The following is a 24,635-nucleotide window of genomic DNA, read 5'->3' as shown; positions in this document are numbered from 1 at the left end:
CAGCTGGAACCAGATTTTGTGAGTACTTCTAAAATCTGGCCATTCCATTTAAGCACCTAAATGGAAACTGAGCTTTCTTGAAAATCTCTCCCGTACCTATTTGTGCACTAACTCAGGTGGTTTTATGGATGTGACTGTATGTGTTCAGGAATTCCAAACCAGTCTAACAAAGTACTATGTAAGAACGGCCATACTGAGTCAGACCAATGGTCCATCTAGCCTTGTATCCTGTCTTCTGATAGTGGCTGATGCCAGGTGCTTCAGAAGGAGTGAACAAAACAGGGCAATTATTGAGTGATCCATCCCCTGTCATCCAGTCCCAGTTCTGGCAAACAGAGGCTAGGCAAAACCAGAGCATGGGGTTGCATCCTTGCTCATCCTGGCTAATAACTGTTGATGGATCTATCCTCCAGAGAAGAACTAGATAAATTCATGAACCCAGGTATAGTTTTGGCCTTCATATCCTCCCCTGACAACAAGTTCCACAGGCAAACTAAGCATTGTAGGAAGAAGTATTTCCTTTTGTTTGTTTTAAACCTGCTCGGGCGACCCCTGGTTCTTGTGTTATGTGAAGTGGTAAATAACATTTCATTTTTCATTTTTTCCACATTGGTCATGATTTTATAGACCTCTATCATAAACACAAAAAAGAAGCTTACAAGAAGTGGAAACTTGGACAGATGACTAGGGACGAGTATAAAAAATATTGCTCGAGCATGAAGGAGTGTAATTGGAAAGGCCAAAATACAGTTGGAGTTGCAGCCAGCAAGGGATGTGAAGTGTAACAAGAAGGGTTTCTATAGGTATATTAGCAACAAGAAGAAGGTCAGGGAAAGTGTGGGAGCCTTACTGAATGGGGGAGGCAACCTAGTGACAGATGATGTGGAAAAATCTGAAGTACTCAATGCTTTTTTTTGCCTCAGTCTTCACGGACAAGGTCAGCCCCCAGACTGCTGCACTGGGCAGCACAATATGGGGAGGAGGTGTGCAGCCCTCAGTGGCGAAAGAACAGGTTAAGGTCTATTTAGAAAAGCTGGACATGCACAAGTCCATGGGTCCAGATCTAATGCATCTGAGGATGCTGAGGGAATTGGCTGATATGATTGCAGAGCCATTGGCCATTATCTTTGAAAACTCATAGCAAATGAGTGAGGTCCCAGGCGATTGAAAAAAGGCAAATACAGTGCCTATATTTAAAAAAGGGAAGAAAAAGAACCCGAGGAACTACAGACCGGTCAGCCTAACTTCAGTCCCCAGCAAAATCATGGAGCAGGTTCTCAAGGAATCCATTTTGAAGCACTTGGAGGAGAGGAAGGTGATCAGGAACAGTCACCATGGATTCACCAAGGGCAAGTCATGCCTGACCAAACTGATAGCTTGTATGATGAGAAAACTGTCTATGGATTTGGGGGAAATGGTGGACGTGATATATCTTGACTTTGGCAAAGCTTTTGATACGGTCTCCCACAATATTCTTGCCAGCAAGTTAAAAAAGTATGGATTGGATGAATGGACTATAAAGTGGATAGAAAGTTGGCTATATCATCGGGCTCAATGTGTAGTGATCAACAGCTCAATGTCTAATTGGCAGCAGGTTTCAAGCGGAGTGCCCCAGGGGTTGGTCCTGGGGCCAGTTTTGTTCAACATCTTCATTAATGATCTGGATGATGGGATGGATTGCACCCTCAGCAAGTTCGTGGATGACACTAAGCTGGGGGAAGAGGTAGATACGCTGGAGGGTAGGGATGGGGTCCAGAGTGACCTAGACAAATTAGAGCCAAAAGAAATCTGATGAGTTTCAACAAGGACAAGTGCAGAGTCCTGCACTTAGGATGGAAGAATCCTATGCATTGCTACAGGATGGGGACCAATTGGCTAAGCAGCAGTTCTGCAGAAAAGGACCTGGGGATTACAGTGGACGAGAAGCGGGATATGAGTCAACAATGTGCCCTCGTTGCCAAGCAGGCTAACGGCATATTGGGCTGCATTAGAAGGAGCACTGCCAGCAGATCGAGGGAAGTGATTATTCCCCTCTATTCGGCACTGGTGAGGCCACATCTGGAGTATTGCGTCCAGTTTTGGTCCCCCTACTACAGAAAGAATGTGGACAAATTGAAGAGAGTCCAGCAGAGGGCAAGAAAAATGATTAAGGGGCTGGGGCACATGACTTATGATGAGAGACTGAGGGCATTGGGCTTATTTAGTCTGCAGAAGAGAAAAGTGAGGGGGGATTTGATAGCAACCTTCAACTACCTGAATGGGGGCTTGAAAGAGGATGGAGCTAGGCTTTTCTCAGAGGTGGCAGATGACAGAACAAGGAGCAATGGTCTCAAGTTGCAGTGGGGGAGGTCTAGGTTAGATATTAGGAAAAACTATTTGACTAGGAGGGTGGTGAAGCACTGGAATGGGTTACCTAGGGAGGTGGTGGAATCTCCATCCTTAGAGGTTTTTAAAGCCCAGCTTGACAGAACTTTGGCTGGGATGATTTAGTTGGGGTTGGTCCTGCTTTGAGCAAGGGGTTGGGACTAGATGACCTCCTGAGGTCTCTTCCAACCTTAATCTTCTATGATTCTATGATCATATCCCCTCTTAGTCATCTCTTTTCCAAGCTGAAAAGTCCCAGTCTTTTTAATCTCTCTTCATATGGCAGCTGTTCCATACCCCAATCATTTTTGTTGCCTTTCTCTGTACCTTTCCCAATTCTAAAATATCTTTTCCGAGTACAAGCAATTTGCAACTCACTAGGTGTATATTTAATTTGATATACTACAGCTGGTCAAAATGTATTAAACATTTTTATGAGAAATGTCATCAATTTCAAATGTTGACAAAAAGGGTGAGGGGAATGTCACAACTTCTTTTCTCCCATCTCTAAAAGATGTGTAGAAAACACATGGAAGTTTGAGAAACGGGCACCCATACAGCTCTACAGGTCAAGTTGCAGTCTTTTAATATTGGCCAATGGTTTTGTCTTGTCCTGTCCTGTCCAGCCCTTGAGTTGCATAATGAAACACTGAAGATTGTGTCAGTGTATTTCATCCCCAGTGCTAATGCTACAAACCTTGAGAGACAAGGTGGGTGAGGTAATATCTTTTATTGGACCAACTTCTGTTGGGGAGAGAGACAAGTCTGCGAGCTTACACAGATGACTTGAAGAGCTCTGTAAGCTTGAAAGCTCGTCTCTCCCCCCAACAGAAGTTGGCCCAATACAAGATATTACCTCCCCCACCTTGCCTGTCTAATATCCTGGGACCAACACGGCAACAACAATGCTGCATGTTACAAACTATGAAAGAGTCTTAAGGTATGTCCATGCTTTGAGCTGAAAGTGTAATTCGCAACTCAAGGAGACGTACTCATACTAACTCTGATTAAGATGGCGTGCTAAAAATAAAATGGAGCCACAGCTGCATGACACTCAGGAGGGTCTAGCTGCCCCAATACAGTCCTGTCTGAGACCTTTAGTACCTGTTCGGGTGACTGTCATGGAGTCCCTGGGCGATGCTCTGGAACAGCTCCACACAAAGCCAGTCAGGACTTTGGGGAATCTCCTCTCCCTTGGAGCAGACTTGTTCAGGGCAAGAAGCTCACACGTCTTCACCTCCTGGGTCTCTCCTTGGAGCATTCAGCATCCAGGGCCCCTCCGTGCGCTTCCCACAGCGAGTCCGCCCCAGCAGGGTCCTGGGGAAGCTACAGGGTCCTGCACCCCCACTTTGCAGTCAGACGTGACTCTCAGCTAGCCAGTAAAACAGAGGTTTATTCGATGACAGGAACAGGGTCTAACACAGAGCTTGTAGATGCAGTGAACCGGACCCCTCGGCCGGGTCCATTCTGGGGGGGGGCAGTGAGCCAGATCTGCACTTCACTCCTCATCCCCAGCCAGCTCTAAACTAACAACCCCCTCCAGCCCCTCCTCTCTGCTCAGCTCCTTTCCTAGGCTAGGAGGTCACCTGACCTCTTTGTCTCCAACACCTTCAGTTGGCACCTTTGCAGAGGAGGGGCCCAGGCCATCAGTTGCTAGGAGACAGAGTGCCAGGCATTTAGGTGCACTGGCCCTTTGCTCTGCCAGATACTTAAGAACTGCCTAGGGGACACTGAGGCACCAATACAGTATTCAGAGAAAACATTAAGAACATTCCCAGTTTGTCACAGTGGCTAGCATCTTGTGCTGCCACAGCTACACTTCTGTTTTTAGTGCACTGTCTCTATCAGAGATAGGGTGGGTATGTCTGCTTGAGCTAGAAATTGTACCTTCAAACTCCAGCATAGAGGTACTTCACTGAATAAGTGCTGCCCATTACTGGTTTGAGTAATAATGGGCTGTATATTTAATGAACCACTTAGACAAAAATAGCCAAACAGAGATTGAAAAAAGCAGAGCATTTACGTTGCATGCAATGCATCCCTTAGGGAACAGGTGACATTTGACTTTTCAGATGCTGCTTCATATCAGCCTACTTAGGAACAGTTTGTTGCAGACTGATGGCTAATCGTGATCTCAAAAGAGAGGGAATGTGGGGGGGGACGGAGAGGGGGGAGAGAGAGTGTGTTTACAGCTTTGCATCCAAGGTTTCTGTGCATGGGTCCATTCCTCTTTTCTTCTCCTCCAAAGCTCCTGTTGTGCAGAGTAACTTAATTTTATTCCATATAAAGTCCGTTTTTTGAGCTGAGTATCAAAATTGACATTGGCATAGACTTTCATGCTCCTTTCAACACTAATTTGTTGTGTCTGGGTGTGGTTAGAGTCATTCTAAAGTTTATGTCTCTTGAAAGGCTTTGAAATAGTCAGTGACCTGCTTCTCCTCTCTCAGCCTAAGAATTACACCAGTAGGGAAGCTGAATTAGTAGCATTGTTAATTAAACATGGTTTTCTGCATTAACATGACCATGGCCCCGATCCTGCAAACACTCATGCATTGTTTAACTTCACTATGATGAGTAGCCATTGGAATTGATGGGTAGGGCCAGCTCCAGGCACCAGTGCAGAAAGCTGGTGCTTGAGGCTGCACATGGAAAGGGGCGGCACGTCCGGGTCTTCAGCAGCAATTCAGCGGCGGGTCCCTCAATCCTTCTCGGAGAGAAGGACCAGCCGCCAAATTGCCACCGAAGAATGAAGCGGCGTGGTAGAGCAGCTGCTGATCACGGCTTTTTTTTCTCTCTCTCTCTCTTCACCGCTTGGGACAGCAAAAAAGCTGGAGCCGTCCCTGTTGGTGAGATTACTTCCACTATAAAGTTAAGCACATGCATATTGGCAGGATCAGGGTGGCCAAGTTTGAATATGCAAAAGCAATGAATTTTGCAATACTTTGTCTGCCAGAGTGGAATGACCCTTTTCTGTCTGTCTGTCTAATCTATCCATCCATGTGCTGAGCTTTGTTTGAATCCGGGAGGAGCTTCAATGGCGAAGTAAAGACACAGAGGGCTGTTCCTGATTATCCCTGTCACACAACCATAAAAGCCTGACAGCCTTGCATATCCTCACATGCCCTGTTCCCCCCCACCACCCCAGCTCATGTTTATGGCCGAACGTCTGCGTTATTTTCATTAGGGACTTTTATGTGTCTGGCCTGAAGCTGGAAGGCTGGGCGCTTTGCCACTTAGCCACGAGTGGGCAAAGCCATCCAGGAAACGTTTATTACGAATATAGGTTGGGGAGAAATGTCATTTACTTATACTGCTGTTTTAGTTTGTTGCTGGCATAACTATCCTAGCGCTTATTAAAAAAGCATTCTCCACAATATCTGAAATTAACCTGGTTGATTGGCCTTCTCCATTTGGGATCAGTCATAACACGACAAAGGGTGCGTGTAGTGAAAAGGAGAACCATACATTACAGCTGAATCACAAGCCAATAGCCTCCTGTTGACCTGATGTGGCAAGGGCATAGGGTCCAGGAAAGGGTTAGTGGTGACAGCCATTCCTGAGTTGCAGGCAATTTTTATTCATGAAATTTCTTGCTTTTTTAAAACCTGTAAGTAAGTATAGCACAAATAAGTGGGAGCGAATCATGCCACTGTTTCTAGCCTGGTATAGTCTGGGCAGAGGCTGTTAAAACTTCCCCCCCACCCACATGAATCCTGACCTGCACCCCCCTCTGCTATTCCAGTCCGGGGCTCCCGCACCGCTCTGCTAGTTCACTGCAACCCTCCCTCCCCCCACTATCCTGGACCTCTGCAAATACACTTGCGCCAAGGTGTCTCATGAGTAGAGACCGGCATCTGTGCTGAATTATGTCAGTTTGTGCAGTGGCTTCATAATGTGAACAGAGGGAGGCAGAGGCTGGGGTGAGACAATTCCCCCTGAGCTTTTCTAAAAAGAAAACCCCCAGACCTCCATGTGTGAACTACGGTCAGTGCAAGGTTTAAACCCAGATCTTCAGAGGTGAAGAGTTATCCCATTTTGCCACCGACAGCAGATCCTCAGAACCTTATTCTTTATAGGGCATTGACTCAATCGCCACAGTGAGTGAGCCATGGTAAGGAAATTTCCCCGTGGTTTCCCCCAATCAATACAAGGCCCATATCCGCTGTTCTGCAGGTGGGAGAAGTGAATGGGTTTTTCTCAGAAAAAGACTGTTTCCGTCTCCACCTTCATCTCCTCTTCTTGCACATCCACCCCCTTTTCGACCTTCACTGTCATCGGCTCTGCCTCTGCCTCCATGCCCATCTCCATTCTTGTCTCCAGGCCTTGACTCTCCATCCCCGTGGTTGGTTCTGACTCCATCTGCACCTCTGCTCCCCCCATGCCCTCTCTGCATCCATCTCCCCATGTCCTGACCATGCTGTCCTCACGTGTTCCTGTAGGACAATGGAGCTTATACAGAGAGATATGCACAAAGTCCCCTTTGCCATATCCCCTTGTTAACTTTCAGATATTTTCTCCTTTTTTAAATCACACTTTCCTGTCCCCAGCGAAACGAGAGGGGCATGTCTCCCACACTTTTCTCTTACATTTGCACTTCAACTGTTTGACATTCGTGTTTAACAAAAAATCATAATGTGACCATAAAACAACCAAATTGCTCTTCTTCCTCTTCCCACAAGACCAACAGGGGCCACACACAGGGCACCACTGACCATCCTAAGATTGCCAATTGGAGAGGCTCAGATGCTGAGCTGTTGAAGGTATATTTCTGATGGTAGCATTTAGCTCCTTGGTGGGGGTTTCCGTTCCCTGGGCTCACATGTTCTGTTTACCGCTGGACTTTGGGGGAGGGGGAGTTGGAGGGATGGGGGGGCAAGGAGCAGGAATATACCACTGGAAATGAAGGCCAATAGAGCTAGTACCTACTGTGCATGCTTCTGACAAGTGCAGCTGTGTCACATAATCTAGATCTGCAAACAACCGCACGCACTCCACCTGATGTTCCCACAGTCCTGAGCAGAGGCTGCCAGCTGGGCTAATTTTGCAGAGACCCAGCAAAGACCCAAATATTTCACTTGTGACGCCAGCAGGATTTGAACCAGATGTGCAAAAAGTTGGGTGCTGGCCCTAACCTGCTGTGCTATCTAACCCTGTTTTCCTTCCTCCCTACTCCGTGAAACTGCTGAAACCCTCTATGATACTTGTATGGAGACCAGCCTCCTGGACAAAACTGCTTCAGGAATTCCACAGGCAGGACCCTTGCAAAGTAACAGTGGGACCATTGTTGAATGCAATGGGCACTAAACAGAACCTGCAAAGCCTTTGCCCCTTGATGTGTGCCCAGTGGGCAGCTGTGCATGCAGATGTATGCATGTACATCCACGTCTGGGGTTGGAACATGCCCACACAAACATAGTGACTGCTCCATTGCTGCTTAGGATAGAATAGTACTTAGCATAGCCCTTTGTGTAGATTTACAGAGAGCAGAGTCAGATTGGGGTGTGGTAGGTACTGAGGGCTCTGCAGTTGGCATGCAGATGCTAATGTGGCATATTTTGACCATCAGTGGATGAGAAATCGGGGAAAGCCACCAGAGATCTCAGAGGGTTTTAGGTGGGCCAATCCCTCCTTGTCCTCATGTTTGCTACCCCTGAGTCAAACTCGGACCTGGGTGTAACCAGCCATGGAAGTCAGTTGAGTTCTACCCATTTACATCGGGTCTGAATTTAGCAAGATTCTTTCCAAAACCAAAGGCAGGGGGAAACCTCCCAACTTTCCAGCATCTCAGATCTTTGATGCATCGCCATTCAAGACACAATTATCCCTTTCAGATCCATCTAGGCTCTGATATCCTGCTCTCCCAACATGTCTGGGGTTCCCACAACATTCTGCTCTCTTGATGTGTGTGGAATTCTTTGTGGAGCAGAATATCGGATTCTAGATCCACCTTATGGATCTAAGGGGGAGATTCTTGCTCTGAACAAGGTGTTTTATTTCTCTTCTGCAAATCCTGCATCGTCAGCCTTTCCGTCTTGTACTTGGACTGGTAACGAAAGCTGAGCCACGCAGAATTGCTAATGTCAGATCTGTATCTATTCCCTCCTCCTCCCCCAACCCCCAATCTGTGTTTCACTGTCCATGTTCCCAACAGCCAGGATCAAATGCACCAAAAAGTCTGTGCCATTTTCAGGTGGCCTGCAAAGGTGGTGCAATCCCAGCAACGTGCAACACTGGCCAGCAAGCATCTCTGACCCTGCATGCTGGCCTTCGAGCCTGATCCACCTGTAAATGATTACAATTACTGGTCAGAGTGGTTTGATTTTGTGTGATGTACTTCTTGCTAATTCTGTACTCTCCACAGGACCAGCTCTCGGCTGACATGTACAATTTCGTGGCCAAAGAAATAGACTATGCAAACTACTTTCAAAAAGTAAGTGCCAATGGGGATTGGGCTTTTCTGTCTGTTTCCTTCCTTGTGCATGATGTCTTGTGTTAACAACCAGTCCCTCACTCAGATGCCCCTCCTCCAACCCCTACCCAAGTGCCCCGTGGTTCCTACGGCAGGATATAATATCTCTCCCTTGTCTTTTCCCCAGTTAATAGAAGTGCAAGCAGAATACCATAAGAAGTCATTAGCACTTTTACAGAACGTGTTGCCTCAGATAAAAGCACAGCAGGGTAAGTGCACAGTGTTTTCTTAACTGACGCATGCTAAGCTAAGATGAACTGGAGCTCGGGGCCCCAGCTGATTAGCAGAGGGCATGATGAGAGAGCCCTTCGTGTCCAGCACTGCAGTGTACCCATAGGTACTGTCTGTCCCCTTTCCCTGAATCATCAATTTTTGCTTACCACCAGAGGCAGGATTCTGGAGCAGGGGTTCTCAGTAGCGAGGCCATCTCACACACTGTTGCCCCCCATCCCTGTCAGAACCAGTTCCAACCACCCTGCACTGGGCTGATTTAGTGGGGAGGAAATTTTCCACCAATTTTCCAAGTCACCCCACTCTTGGACATACCTTTCTCAGCAGGGTCTCTTTCCCTTAAACTGTTGAAATCAGTTCTCCGTCAGTTCCTCCTCTATCTTCCGAGTCAGTCCCCCCGTCCCCAGCAAACGCAATCAATGCCCTGCAGCCACAACGGCCCCCTCTCCAGCAGCAACTCTGGCCTGCGCCCTGCCCCACCTTCAATCCATTCGCCTTGCAATGGCTTTTCAACAACCCCACTGTCCCTCGCTCGCAGGACAGTGACTCGCCTCTCCTCCCCACCCTCACATGGGATCGATTGCCCCAACTGAAACCCAGATCTTCTCCCCCACATGCTTGCCAGCCCTGCACCTCCCTCTGCAGAGCTCAGCTCTTCTCTAACCCTGGGCCCGTCAGGTTCTCTCCTGCTTGCAAACTCTTCTGAGTCCCTGTTCCTTCAGGTTGCACCCACCCCGGTCGTTGTCTCCTCCACTGCCAGCTGGGTCTGGTCTGGCTCTCCGTCAGCCCCATGGGCTTGAGATCAAATGGAGCCAGAATGAAGGGGAACTTTGGCTCTAGGACATGGGGAGCAGAAGGAAACCTGGACTAACTGGGTCACAAACTAGGTTTTCCCCTCATTCTTTTAATTAACACATGGCACAATGTGCAGCACTTACTAGAATTTAAAGAGGAGAGTCTCTTGCTGTTGGATTTCCTTGGGGGAAATAACCTTTCCCTTGTGTCATGTGCTCCTGACTGCCCCTGAAAGGAGACTCCTGACTGCCCCTGAAAGGAGGTGGATTTCTTCCCTTGGGGACCTGAGTGACACAGATGCATTCATCCATGCACAGTTACACACGCTCAGTCAGACACATGCACGCAAAGCCTCTTGCACACACTCCCCCATCTCTATGCACATGCAACCTTGTAAGCATACGTTTGGCCCTGCACACGCGTGTACACACACACATGCGCAAGCTCGTGCACTCGCACACTCATGCTTCGGGACATTAAGTAGGAGAGAATTCAGGGGGCCCTTGGGACCAGCTGATCAGCCAGGCTAGAATTGCTTCTAACTGCCCGCCTTGGCAATGAAAAGGAATTCCTCAACCTGCCCAGAAGTACAGATACGGGGAAGTTTCTCTCTCTCTCTCTCTCTCTCTCTCTCTCTCTGCTAAAGAAAACAAACCCTGGAATGCCCAGTCTTAAGCAGCTGTGGGCTTTGTTTGTGGCCGCAGGCTGCATACTCAGGACTTTACAGTTCCACCCTACAACATCTCCTGGGCCCTGAGAACCCGCCACCTTTTAAAGCAGTGTTGTTTTCTCCCATTTTAAAGCAACGGTCCTGTAACTATCAGGCCAATGCCCACTAACGGTCATGCAAACAGCTCTAGTGGTGCTCGCATTCCCAGGAGCAACCTCATGCAGTTGCAGCTTTATTTCCCTTTTGGGGAACTGCTGCCTATAAATTACTCCTGCCACCCCCATAAGTATATTGCAGGGGTGGCCAAACTTACTGACCCTCCGAGCCACATACGATAATCTTCAGACGTTGGAGAGCCGGGTACACCTGCCAGGGCTCAGGGCTTCTGCCCTGCAGCAGAGTGGTGGGGCTAGGGGCTTCAGCCCTGTGAGGGGCATTTGCTGGGGCATGGGGCTCCAGCAAGAGTGGGGCTGAAGCCCTGGGCCCCGGCAGGTGCCTCCCGTGGGTCAGAAGCCCTGAGCCCCACCATCCCGCTGCAGGGCAGAAGCCCCGAGCCCCACCATCCCGCTGCAGGGCAGAAATCCAGAGCTCCCCCTCCTAGTCTGGTGGATGGAGAATCAGGAGTTGGGGGGGGGGGGGGTCCGGCAATCCACAGTTTGGTATCCCCTCGTATATTGAACACACAAAAGTGAAGAGTTAGAATAGCAGGTGTGCCCCTGTCCCAGTCAGGCCTGGGAGCTCAGAGGGCTGCACCAGCCCTTAAAGATCCACCCCTTATCTTTGGATTAAGGTACATTGCAACCACGATGCACCATGGTAATCTTGTCCCCTGGGGATTTCCCACCCCAGGAGCCCTGGCAGCATTTATACCAGTAGAAGCCCAGTTTGAAGTTTAGCCACGCAGTGAGTCGATGCATTTTGCTCTCTCGCCTCTGGAGGCTGAAGTCGAAGTAATAGCTCAGGTCACTAGTGAATTGAGTGTGAGAGGTCTCACGCTCCACCACTGAGCACAATTGGCAGACCCTGGTCAGCCGAGGGAGGCCCAGGACTGGATTAGCCGGGGATGCTCCAGGGCAAGATTGAGGGGCATTAAGGGAGCTGGGTGAGGGACACCATGCACAATGCATGCCTGCTGTGCCGTGTGCGGCTCCTCTTGGCGCTCCCTGCCAGTCCGTAGACCCCACGCGGTCCAGAGCAATAACAGTGATGGTTTCATTAGGGAGGCTTTCAGGCAGGCCTCAGATGGGTGAGGCTGGGTGTGATCTGGCCTGGTGGCCACATGGGGGCTTGGCGTTCAGATCCGCACGTTGAGCCAGCAGGGGCTCGGGCAGCCTGCTTGGTGCCAAGAGAAGGGGCTAGCCCGTGGTTCCATTGCCAACCCCACACTGGCTGGTCCCAGCAGCAGTGCTGGGGGAGGGTCAAGCATCAGCATGGGACACTGAAGAAGCAATACAGCGGGGGGGACGCTGGGGGGATCGCATGCCCTGGCTCACCTAGACCTGGATATAGATGCATTCCGGACATGGATTAGCTCCCTACGCGCACACACGTAATGTGGGACATGGGGATGCGCAGCCCTGCAACCTCACTGCAAAGGGAGCTCCCTAACTGGCAGAGACGTGGCTGTCGCAGGAGATGGTGGGAGGGTCGGGAACCTGCGCAGCTTTCCCAGCAGATGTACGCGCTCCCCTAAACCAGCACGGCTTCCTCTCCCTCCTGCCCGCTCTGCGGATCCATGTAACAGAAGCCTGGATTGAGAAGCCCTCCTTCGGGAAGCCGCTGGAGGAGCACCTGGCCGTCAGCGGGCGGGAGATCGCCTTCCCGATCGAGGCGTGTGTCACCATGCTGCTGGAGTGCGGGATGCAGGAGGAGGTGAGTCAGGAGCCCCCCAGCTGGGTGGCTTCATTCCAGACACACATAATCTCCAGCCTTTCTCCCCCTGAGCACAATCGTCATAATGATCCCTGCTGCCCTTAAAACCTCTGACCCTCTGAAAAGCCCCCTCCTTTATTCCCCCATTGAAACCCTGCCCTGGCCTCTCTGGTATTTCCAAACCCTCCCACTGCAAAATCCTGGGGCAGGCCCTGGAAATCTTGAAGCAAGCCCCCTCCTTCAGCTCTTGTGCCCAGCCTTTGGTTCAGCGGGGAGAGCAAACACTGCAGCCTCTTCTCAATCTGTGAATGAGTCTCATTGGAAAGCAGATCCCGTCTTGACTGGTCTTAGATACACCTGGTGTAAATTGGGAGCAGCCCCACTGAGGTCCCTGGAGATACACCGGCAGAATTGGGTCCTGGGTCCCTCGCTGTGTCCCTTTGGTACAAAGCAAGACTGCTATTAAAATAGATCATGCATTCCTAAGACAGGCCGAGATTGGCCAAATTCGGTCATGTTATAAAGAGGTGCAGTTGCCATGGAGGCCTCTGGTCCAAATTCAGAGGCATTGTTTAGAGTGGTGTAAGTAGCACTGGGAGTGCATATGGTAATGTGGTGTAGTTTACAATTATTTGGACCCAGTTCTCCTCTTGGATCAGTTCGTGTCCACCAAATTCAGTGGTGTCACTCCTGATCTACACCAGGGATGAGCCCAACCCATTCTGTTTGAGGTTTAATTTGCTTAGAAGCCTGCTGCCTGGAGAAGCACCTTTCATATGGGGAGGTAAGGGTGCATCCTGCTGCTCCGTGCGGCCGCATTCAGTTGCATAAGGAGAGCAGCTGGCTGACTGAATAGAGCTGCTGCCACGTCTAACTTCCAGTTTGTGTTTGGAGTCTGTTGCTTTCCTTTGACCTGCCTCCCTTAGACCAGCTCACTCTGTTAGCACAGTCCTGCGTTGTTCCTAGGGCAGTTGGCCTCAGTTATTTATCAGTGGCTTTGAGACCTAAGTAATCCCTTGGCTTAAAAAAGTGTGTCCCAGTTCAGAACCGTATAGGCAAAGTAACATTTTCTTTTTCCTTGCCTTGAAATAAAAGGAGAAAAGCAGGAAAGATGATTTAAACACAGCAAGGATTGGAGCGTGTTCTGCGGGACTCATGCGCGTGCCACTGTTGCAGTCCTTTTTATTGCATTCACATGGTAGAGACAGAGCTTATAAATATGGAGATAACCATCCCTCTTCATTGTGCAGAGACCAGGAAATAATGAATGATGGGCAACCCCCTACAGGTTCAAAGAAGCAACAAAGAGCTCAGATATTTCTTCAGACCTTGTTGGAAATACTCAGACCCTTTTATGGGTTGGACTGGGAATCTCCTGAGACTGCACACATCTGATTATTTTCTGATGCTTCCCATCCCAGCTGGAAAAAAAAAAAAATTGAAAGAAGCAGCTTTGCTCTGTTTTTTGGTGCTTCCAGGCCTTGCCATGATCGAGAAATCCAACTGGGGCCAGGTCTACACTACAGCCCTACAGTCCACACCCTTGAGTGACACAGCAACTCATATAGACAGCGCTATTTCAGCAGGAGAGTTTCTCCCGTCAACATAGCTAGTGCCTCTCAGGGAGGTGGATTAACTACACTGATGGGAGAAGCTCTCCTGTAGGCACAGAAGCGTCTTCACTGTACATGAAGACCAGCCCTGAAAAATTGAAAAGCAAACATAAGAAAGAATTTACAAACCTGTTCGTAATCTCCAGGGTAGTTTGATTTGAGGGCAAAACTTCGGGTTGCTTCATCCTTTCTCTTGAGCAATTAATCCGTCCCTATATATCAGAGGTTCCCAAATTTTTCATATTGCATACCTCCTTTCCAGATTTACCAGCTGCTCGCATACCCCTACTCCTCCCATCACTGATATGTTTTGTGTTCCTGTTAACACAACCTGTCTTTAGTCATCTGCGCATATTTCACTGTTACATACAGATATAATTATAGTGCGACATATACAACCAAAGTAGAGACTGGACAGTTGCTGGGCAGCTGAACCTGCTGTCCGGTGATTGGAGATGAGGGCTCTGTACATCTGCGTCTCTGTGTTCTCATTGGTACACCTTGAAGTAAATTAACTGCCATATTGTGTGTAACAAATTCCCGTGGAGTTTTAAAGCTTCGTCTGAGTTGCCTATTATGAAAATGCAATAAATAAAATACTAAGTAAAATCCACCATTAGAGAATTTCTCCTGTGTACTGCCCAGAGATGTCTCACATATCCCCAGTGTTGCACGGACCACAGTTCAGGACTCCCTGCTCTAGATGACAGTCAAAGAAAGAGAGAAGGTGGGGGAGATATCTTTCATTGGATAAACTTCTGTAGGTGAGAAAGATGCTACACAGAACTCTTCTTCACGTCGAGGAAAGGTCTTCCAGTTAACTACAGGGTGGAACAGATTGTTTAGCACAAGTAGTTAACTCATTTTTCAAAGACCTTTCAAGGTGAAGTGGCCCGTTAACCCCTCTGCAGTCATAGGACAAAAAGGGGGGTGGGTAAGTCACAGGTTGCTGTAATAAGCCATGAATCCAGTGTCTTTATTAAGAGCATGATTTTTACTGTCTAGCAAAGATCCAGATTTAAGTTGCCAGGCTCATCTTTTGAAGGTGTTGTGCAGGTTTCCTTTGAGGATGAGAACGGAGAGGTCAGATATAGAATGAGCATTTGGGGAAAAGTGTTTGCCCACCGAGGGTAACAGGCTGTTTTTGTCTTTTACCATATTTCTGTGTGAATTCATTTGAGAGTGTAGTGATGGTCTGGTTTCACCCCATAGTTATCGGGGCACTTAGTGCCCTGGACAAGGTACACCACCTGTTGTGATAGGTGCGTGTAGGACCCATAGCTCTTCAAAGATGTGGAGTGGGAGTCAAAGTCAAACCTTCATGCTTTCTCCCATGCTGCCCCCTTGGTCAGGAGCCGCGTTCCCCATTGACAAAGCTACCGCCTTGGGAGTTCCTGAGTCAGTGAGCAACTCCCCTTTCCTGCTGCATTTAACCACAAACTTCCCTCCCTTCTCCCCTGCAAGCAGCTTCAGTGCCGCCCGCCCAACTTTTTCACCCTGATGTTTTTCACCCTTAAGATATGAGCTGCCTCCCAGCTGCGCATCCCCTGGGGGCTGGCAGGCTCACCGCATGGTTGGGCACATGTGGGAGTGGGGTTTGTGGTAGGAGTGGCTCCTAGTTCACCCTGCCCCACCCTCTGCAGAATCCCATGTCTCTACACTGCCAGGTACTGACCCTTCTCAGGAAGCAGGGCACAGCAAAGAACTAGCAGGGAGTTGGCTTGGAGGGAGACGCAGAGAGTGGTGCTAGCAGCACTGGGATGGGAGTGGGGAGCATGAGGCTCTCAGCCCCCCCGGGGTGGTACTTTTGTCCTGACTTAGGACCTCCCCAGGGGTGACAGCTCACATCTGCTTGACTTCCAGCTCAAACGATGCCTCTTTTACCGGTTGGCACTTGGGATCTGAAACACCAGCTAAGCTGTCGCTGTCTTTGGCACCATCACCATTAACAAAGATGCTGATGCTGCCGCTGGTCGTGCAGGCGTCAGAACAGACACCCCCTCGCTCCCCCATAACTGTCAGTGTAACCACTGGTCAGTGTGTGTAACGAGACCCCATCTGCGCCTGATCCTGAGGGAATGTGAGTCAGCTAGAGACCCTGGCTCTTGATGTAGAGACTTTAGTGCCGGAGAGCCCTGGTGCTGGCCGAGATGGCGGCTGATACATCGCCTTGCTGGAGCTACCAGGAGTACAAGCTTGTTTGTGTTGGCAAAGGGAGCAGCTGTGACTTGAAGTGGCCCAGGGCAAAGATATGTAGAGTAACAAAGTGCTGTTCTGCAGACACTCCTCGCATCATGTCTAATCTGCCCAGTTCCGTAGTTTCTAGGCCCCATGGGCCAGGCCCCCAGCTGGAATTGCTCCATGGATACTGATTTACACCAGCTGAGGATCTGACCCTACAACCCTATCATAAGCCTTTCCCCCAAATCTGGACCTTAGCGTCCAAAATGTGGGTGCTTGTATGAAACTCCCCCAAGCTTATTACCAGCTTGGATCTGATCTTGCTGCCACCAGACAGGAATTACAGCGCCTGCCTTGCTCTGGTCCCCCAAACTTTCCCTGGAGGGACCCCAAGACCCAGAATCTCTGAGTCTTATCGGCAAGGGAAATAACCCACTTCCCTTCCCCCTCTCTCTCCCACCCAGACTTTCCTCTCTGGGCTAACCTGGGAGATACTGTACTTAAACTCCCTGAATGCAAAACAGAGAGGGCAATTTACCTTCCCCCCTCCTTCTTCCCCTGAGGCTATGCATTCAAACCTAGTCAAGCTAACACAAAGAGATTTCCCCCCTCCCTTCGTTCCTTAGCCTTAACCAGAGAAAAACCTCAAACAGGTTTTAAAAAGAAAGCTTTATATAAAAAAGAAAGAAAAAGACATAAAAATATCTTCTGTATCAAGGTGACAATTATACAGAGTCAATTGCTTAAAAGAAAAAATATGAATAAACAGCCTTATTCAAAAAGAGATACAATTTAAACATTCCAGCACACACACATGTAAATACAAAACAAAACATATAAAAGCCTATTGTTTTGCTACCTTTGTACTTACAACTGGGAAACTGAAGATGAGAAGCTTACAGATAGAAAAAGATCCCCTCTCATAGCTGAGAGCCAGACAAAGACAAAAAACCAAAAAAATTCCCTCCCATGAGCTTTGAAAAATTCGGTTTCCTGATTGGTCCTCTGGTCAGGTGTTTGGTTCCCTTTGTTAAGCCTTTACAGGTAAAAGAAACATTAACCCGTAGCTATCTATTTATGACAAACCCCACTTCAGTTCTGTGTGTAAGTCAGGTGAGCTACGGGGATTCCCACGCTTCCTACGTCCGTGATTTCCTACTAAACCGCATCCAACGTGATACCACTAAGTCAGAGCCTGACCCCTAGGTTGGATATTAAGCTGGCACCTGGGTCACTCTGGGGCTCGCGCCCTAGGGGCGCTGTGTTCTGCTGTTGCCATGATTTTAGGAGTTTCCTGCTGGGGCTGATATCTCTCCTGTCTCCTCTGCCCGAAGGGTCTCTTCAGGGTGGCTCCTTCTGCATCCAAGTTAAAGAAGCTCAAGGCGGCTCTCGACTGCTGCGTGGTGGATGTGCAGGAATATTCAGCAGACCCCCATGCCATTGCAGGTAAAGGGCATTGCCACCTTGGCTTTGGTAACAAGATTATGTGCTACTTTAGAGTGGAAACAATTTTGAAATGGGAGAACTACCCCTGAAACAGAAAACCCATTTTCCCCCAAGCTGTATTACTGTCCCATGCAACTGTGCGTATGCGATCTGCTGCTGTCATTTCTGGACAACAAGTAAAGAGACTGGGCCCTTCTGTAGGGGCCTCCCATGAGGGTTAAAACTCTGCCTGCTAGAAAGGAGTCATAAACAGCTTCTTTTGGTGTTTCGTTGTATAGTTTTTCGAGCAATCTATTCACTAGAGGAAAGTTGTTAACAAAGAGTCTGAACTCTGTTGCCCTGTTCAGTTCTAAGCTTGAGGAGAAAATTAGAACTGTTGAGAAGCCTTATCAATCTGTTAACATCAAGTACTGATTTAACTCTAGACATAGGTAGTGTAAAACAATTGTGTTCTGCTTTAACTGAATGAATGGACCAAATTGTGCTCTTATGCTCCTGTAAATTCTGGAATAACTATTCTGGAGTTGCATCCAATTTACAACAATACAGGAACAAATTTAGGTTCATTATTTCTTACATTGGTTATACTTTTAAAGTTATGAAAAACAAACTTTGAAGTATAAATATAACCATATTGGGCATTAAGGAGGGATGGAAACAAATGTGGATTTGTTTGATGCTAGTTTGGAAATAAAATTTGTCCTTTCTTAAACTCTAAATATATATATATAAATTATACCTACTAATGTCAGTGCTTCTAAATCTTCAATTTCTCCTGGAGACATTCATCAAACTATTCTAGCATCTCTATTTTCTGTGCTTTTTGACAGTCCTGGTCATTGCAGTTGAGGATGAAAAAATAGTTATGATCAGAATCACTGATGAACCCCAGGGTTCAGACTTTCCCTGGTTTATTGTGATAAACAGATTTGCCAATAAATGTTACATTTAAAAAAGTAACTCTAAATGTTTTATGCTATTTAGCCAAGTTACCGGTCATGCTAACGCAACCCAAATGCAATTGTAATAACCATGAGACACTCCGAAAACATGGCGATGAGTGGATCGATAATTAGATCATTTTTTATTCTTTTGTAGTGGAGTTTCCAACCTGGTTGTTACAAATTCTGTCTGTGAATAAGAGGGTTTAGTCACCGACAGAATTTGTAACAACCAGGTTGGAAATGAGGCCCGCTCCTTACTGGCCTGCTAAATATTGATTTGGTTTCGATAAAACTTTTTTTATTTGCGTCCCTCTTTGTCTTTGAGGCCAAGTTTTTCAGACACCTGGATGATATGGACTCCAAATTCCTATCAGTTTTAAGGAGACCTGGGCACTCGCATCCCATTTGCCACTTTTGAAAATGGCACCGGTCCATATGCCGAGATACCATGAAGTGTTGTGACAATGGCACATTTCCACAGTGTTAAGATGATGTTCCTTTCTTGATCCAAGATGGTTTCCCTTCTCTTTCAAACTTGATCTTGGGAGGTGCTGAGCACCCTGGGCAGCAGTAATGTCAGTCGCAGGGGAGGCTGCTTAGTGCTTTGCAGGATTTGTTCCTCAATGAAATGAGGGTCTGATCTCGCTCCCGTTGAAGCCAGGGAATCCAATGTCACGGGGCAGAGCCACAGAGAAAGCAACGAAAACAGGAGAAATGGCAAATGTTTGTCAAGATTATTAGGATGTTAATCGGTTTTCTTGGTTTTGGTTGAAATCATATTAGTGAGGCTGCTGGGCAGAACATACAGGTTGAGCTTTGTGCTTCATTGAAGGGGCTAAAGTCCCATGCCCAAGGACCAGCCAAGATCCTTACACTCCAACCTAGGAAAGCATCCTACTTTGGTACTGACTGGCCAATGTTCCCTTCTGTCTCCTAGGGGCGCTGAAGTCCTATCTCCGAGAGCTTCCAGAGCCTCTCATGACCTTTGAACTCTATGACGAATGGATTCAAGCTTCCAAGTGAGTCCCAAACGCATTTTCCTTTGCCCTTGGCCTCATGCACCTTCAACCTCTCACCTGTCCTCTTCCTCTGCTAATCCAGCTCCCCAAGGTTCATGCAGAGGCTGCTCAAGACAATCTGAAGCCCAGGGCAAAACATCAGTGTGCTGCCCCCCTGGTGTGTCACAGACTAGTCTATGGGAGTGTGAATTGCAGAGCACTCTAACTGTCCCATGTAGACCCTCCTGATGCAAACTGACAGGTACCTAGTATGCATTCATAGAGTCCTGTTTGAAACAGGACAATATCAGCATGAACTAGGTACCTTTAGTTTCACTAGCACGGTCTGCAGAGGTCAGTTAGACTTAAGCACTATATGTTTGAGCTCACTGCAGTTCATACCCCTGTAGACCAGTCTTCAAAGCTGTGTATCTTCTCCCAGAAATCTGCCTCTAGCTAAAGCAGCCCCAGGCTTCCTCTCATATCCCAGATGCCTCAGCAGTTTCAAATCACTGCTGATGTTTTCACCTTTGTCCCCCAAATGTGGAACCTTTCCCAAAATTGCCCCAGCTCAAAGATGAGGACAGGCAAGATGGAGTCCTGCAGCGGCTTAAAGTGTCAGAACTTTAGAACTCGGCATTCGGTGTCCCGGGAGGGCTAGAAACAGGTGCTTTAGCCCATTCGGAAGGTGAAATTCCTGCTGGGAGAGGCAGCATTCACGTCTGGCTCTGGAAGGGCCAGCTGTCAGGCCTTAAAGTTGTGGAATTTTTGGGTAGAGAAGAGTTGTTTTTTAGAGGCTTATATGGATTCCCTCTGAATCCTGTGTAGTGGGGCTGATGGTAATCTAGCTCAGCAGGGGGATGGATGTGAAAATATAGGTGAGGTCTCCATGGCTATGGAGCTGGTACCAGTATGACTAAGGGATATGAAGCTTCCAGAGGAAGGATGGTCTAGTGGCCAAGTACCAGCCTGAGGCTGGAACTGAACTTGGGTCTCCCCTGCTCTGCCACAGATTTCCTATATGACCATGGGCTAGTCACTTAGCCTCTCTGTATTCAGTTCCCCATCTAAGAGATGGAGATGACAGCACTGTTCTTCCTCAAAGGAGAATACATCAAAGTTTGTGAGGCGTTGAGTTCAGTAATGGTGACAGGATATGCACCCAAGTGCTTGTCTACGTGGCAACCTTCTGCTTGCTGCTACTCGAAAGGGCAGTACATCAAACTGCCCTCCAGGCTTCGCACTGCACTCTCTCTGCATCCACATAGGACGTTACTGCGTGGCATGCTGGTGCACTGGAGATTGACCCCCTGCTTTGCCACTCAGTAACTTGTCATGTGGACAAACCCTGAGGTAGCTATCTAGACCCTCCCCCTGGCGTGTCCACATAACTGGGGTGATGTGTCATGTATCAGAGATGGATTAAGGATAAATCAGGCCCAGATCAACAGAGGTATACAGTTTCCCTCCGTCCACTTCAGTCTCCGTCTGTATACAGTTTCTGCAGTCTTGTCCTGGGGATTGCCTTGCAGCCGACCTCTGTTTTGTGTAGGGGATGGGAAGCAGATCTTGAACTGAAAGCAAATTGCCCTGGAGCAAAGTGCCGGGGGAAGGGGTTCGTTCCCCTTGTTGAGGTGGTGCTGGTACCTGAGCCACTAGGAGAACCTGGCCTTCCCCAGCTTGAGTCGGAACAGCTCAGAGCCAAGGCCCTGGTCATGCATGGTAGCACCACTGCCTCTCTGAAGGACTCGGTCGCACTCAGCAAACGTGCTCGCAAACTTGGTGCCTCCTCTAGAGACAGGGCTGAACTATGGTAGACGGTCAGGGCCTTGCGTTCATTTTTGGGCTGCTCTCTCCTTCCCCATCCGAAATGGGCAAGTCTGTATTTGCAGCAAATGCAGAAATGCACTAGACTTGGGGATCTGACCAGTCAGCCTCTGTATTCATGCATTTCCTCCTGAGGAGGGCAGGAGCCTGGCTGAGTTGGTGGGCTGGAGGACTTCCAGCTACACTCGCAGTCTCTAATGGTACCATGCAGGCCGGGAGTTTCTCTCTAAGCACCTGAAATAAATAATAAAAGCAAGGCTGGGCTCAGGCACCAACATTCACACTCGCTCTCTGCACTGGACGCCCCCAAGCTGGGGGCGTTTAAATCTGGAGAGACTGGCTCAGACTGTTACAAAGACAAAAGCCGCTTGCAAACTCGGGATCCCAGTTCAGATTTCAGCTGCGCCCCAGCTGTCAGGGCGTTCAGTTCTGGGGCCTCATCTCTTCTCAACAGCTGAGCGCTCAGCGAAGCGAGCGGCCTGGCCGTATGGCGAACTGACCAACTAATCCCAAACTTCGCTTCCTTCCTAGCATCCAGGACCAAGACAAGAGGCTGCAGGCCCTGTGGAATGCCTGCGAAAAACTGCCCAAGGCCAACTACAACAACATCAGGTGAGTGTGTGGGGCAGAGGGCTGTGTCTACATGCAGAGTTACCAGTGATTTTACTTCAGGTGTGATTTTTAAACCAGTTTCATTAAACTGGTCCCAAAGGCTGTGTGGAGACTCTCACAGTGTGGTTTAAACCAGCCTTATTTTGGTTTAACTTAAGTCAGTTAATAAGAGCATCCCATGCCCACTGGCGAGCCTGTGATCTGGGTCCCCCTCTGTGCCCCGTCCTCAGAGGATATGAGTCTATTACAGCCCCAGGAAGGGAGCTTTAGTTCAGCCTGTAGCAGCTTGTGCTTTTAGCTCTGAAGGTCACCAGCTCACTCCGCGGGGTGCAGGCCAAGCTGGCGGCTGTCGCCCATCCACACCACCGTTCGCACTGTTGTAGCTAATTGGTCTAAAAACCAACATCAGTTAAACTGGTGACACTTTTTTGGGTAGACAAGGCCTTAGTGGGAAGATGGGGGCTTTTCCCTCCTCAGACGCCTGCCTAATTCCCACTAATGTCAGTGGGATCTCTGCATGCTTAGCGATGCAGGCCCGACCCTGCAGGCGGCTGAGCTCTCACCTCCCCTTGAAGTTGGGGCTTTCAGCACCTGCCCTAGCGAGCACTGCTGCAGTAGGCAGGGAGCCTGTCTGGTCCCCAGGGGTTCTGTTCCAGGCCCTGTGCTCTCAGGTGCTGAGGGAGGGGGAACTGTACGTTGTTGGGAGTGGGGCTCAAGTAAAGTTGGCCATATAGGTCAGAGCCTGAACCCTCCCAGAGCGGGCCCAGGGCTCATGTCCTGCCACATCCCAGTAATGAGCACGAAGGTCCGTGGCGGGGGAGGATCTTATGTTCCCCTCTTCGCCCTGGCCCCCTGACCCCCTCATCCAGCCTGCTTGTGAACTGAACTTAGTCATGGTGGAAAAGCTCCAAACTCACTTTCCATGGGAGGATGGCAGGCAATTTGCCACTGTGGGACCTAGCTCCAACCTGCCCCCCTCTCACCTTTCCTAGCCTGTGGGAGAAGGGGGTGGGCAGTGGAGCCCAATCTCTCAGTCCGCCCAGGAGCACAATGCCAGGGCCTCCTTCACCCAGCTCTCCTGCGCTGGCCGCAGACCCTGCACTTTGGGCCACTTGCCCTCTAATACGGGTCAAGCCCTCCTCTCCTAGTACCCACGGAGCTAGTGGCACATGCGGGGGTCAGACTAGCGCCGCAGGCCCAAGCAGCCCTTTGCAGGTCACAGGGGCACCAGGACTGGGGACACCTGCCACAAAGCGAGAGAGGCCCCTTCTCTCCCGTGTTGTAAGATATTTCACTGGGGATTCCAGGGAGTCTGGCACCCAACTCGCATTGGATTTCAATAGGCTTTGGGCACCTAACTCCCTTAGGCCCCTTTGAGAATCCCTGCCTTACTGTACACTAGGAGATGCAGTGATTAATGAGGAAAACCCTGTAAACTGGAGCTCCAGGCAGTTGTTGGGCCAGAACAAGGTGACTGTTGACTGTAGACATGTCCATGCCCTCAACACAGTAATTTGCATTCCCTCCTGTGAGCCACCATCCTCTGAATCTGCCAGCCTTTGGGTCATGCTGCACCATGCCAGTTACCCAGGCTTGCGGGAAGGGCACTTCCAGAGGCTTGCTGTCTGGGCAGGGTGGGTTTATTGTCCTCTAGGATTTAGCGGTTAGCCCCAAATGGGATAGGATTTCCTGCTGGATTTCATTTGTGTTACCAAGTGCTGAAACCCCGGGCGTGATCTGATCGTCGCCCTTTACATTCTTAGCAATGAAAATCAATCAGGCTTTGTGGCTAGCCACAGCACTATCTCCCAGCCTTACACAAGGGAACTGGTGGTGGTTAGAGACGGAGGCTGGGAGCTGGGACCCTGGATTCTCTTCCCAGCTCTGTCCCAGCCTCAAGGGATGACCTGGGGCAAGTCGCAGCAGGATTGTGAAGCATCCTTCATGTCTGAGAGCCGTTTTGAGCATCTCAGAAGCAGGATGCTGAATGGTAAGCAGTGCAAGGATGTTGATCTCGGGGTGGTGTGCGGCACTCACTGAAGTATTGACCTGGAAGCTGCCTCGAAAGAGAGAGGCTGAGGTGCCTGGGGTTTGGGGAAAAACCTGCATTCAGTGCGTGTCTTCTCTGTGAATGTCGGGTGCAGAGGAAAGCAGTTGTGGGGAACATGCGCTGCAGCCCACAGGCCCAGGTGACACTTCAGCCTCACCCTCTGCCTTTTGATTGCCTCTGCCAGGTACCTGATCAAATTCCTAGCAAAGCTGACAGAATACCAGGATGCTAACAAAATGACACCGAGCAACGTGGCGATAGTGCTGGGCCCAAACCTCCTCTGGCCTCAAGCAGAAGGGTAAGCGGAATCCACTGGTGCATGCGTGTGTGTAACAAGGTCCCCTCAGTGCCCAATCCACGGGGATACGTGTCTGTTACAGCCGCTGCTAGGGACCCTTGACATTTTAGCTCAAGCTGTAGCAGCTCAGGCTTTTGGCTCTGGCGGTCCCCAGTTCAGTCCCCAGCATGTTGGCTTAGATGCTGGTTCACACAAGTACTGGGGAAAGCAGGATAAAGCAGCTCCTGGGGGTGGGCGAGACGGGTGAACTGGTGGTTACTGCTTC

General features: G+C 49.2%; 1 protein-coding gene across 6 annotated transcripts in view; it reads left to right on the top strand.

Moving 5' to 3' along the window:
- Nucleotides 1–24,635, top strand: part of ARHGAP44 (Rho GTPase activating protein 44) — a 165,781-nt gene that overhangs the window by 117,084 nt on the left and 24,062 nt on the right. For all 6 annotated transcript variants that reach the window (XM_032777065.2, XM_032777061.2, XM_032777064.2 and 3 more), the window contains exons 8-14: nt 8,726–8,794; nt 8,961–9,042; nt 12,274–12,401; nt 17,530–17,641; nt 19,523–19,604; nt 21,942–22,022; nt 24,257–24,370. In XM_032777065.2, the coding sequence (XP_032632956.1) occupies nt 8,726–8,794; nt 8,961–9,042; nt 12,274–12,401; nt 17,530–17,641; nt 19,523–19,604; nt 21,942–22,022; nt 24,257–24,370 (668 nt within the window). The remainder of the gene's footprint in view (nt 1–8,725; nt 8,795–8,960; nt 9,043–12,273; nt 12,402–17,529; nt 17,642–19,522; nt 19,605–21,941; nt 22,023–24,256; nt 24,371–24,635) is intronic.

This window comes from Chelonoidis abingdonii, chromosome 13, assembly GCF_003597395.2.
Source record: "Chelonoidis abingdonii isolate Lonesome George chromosome 13, CheloAbing_2.0, whole genome shotgun sequence".
NCBI classification, from domain to species: Eukaryota; Metazoa; Chordata; order Testudines; family Testudinidae; genus Chelonoidis; species Chelonoidis abingdonii.
The sequence above is the reverse complement of the archived record's forward strand: the minus strand, read 5'-3'. Positions and strand labels throughout refer to the sequence as shown.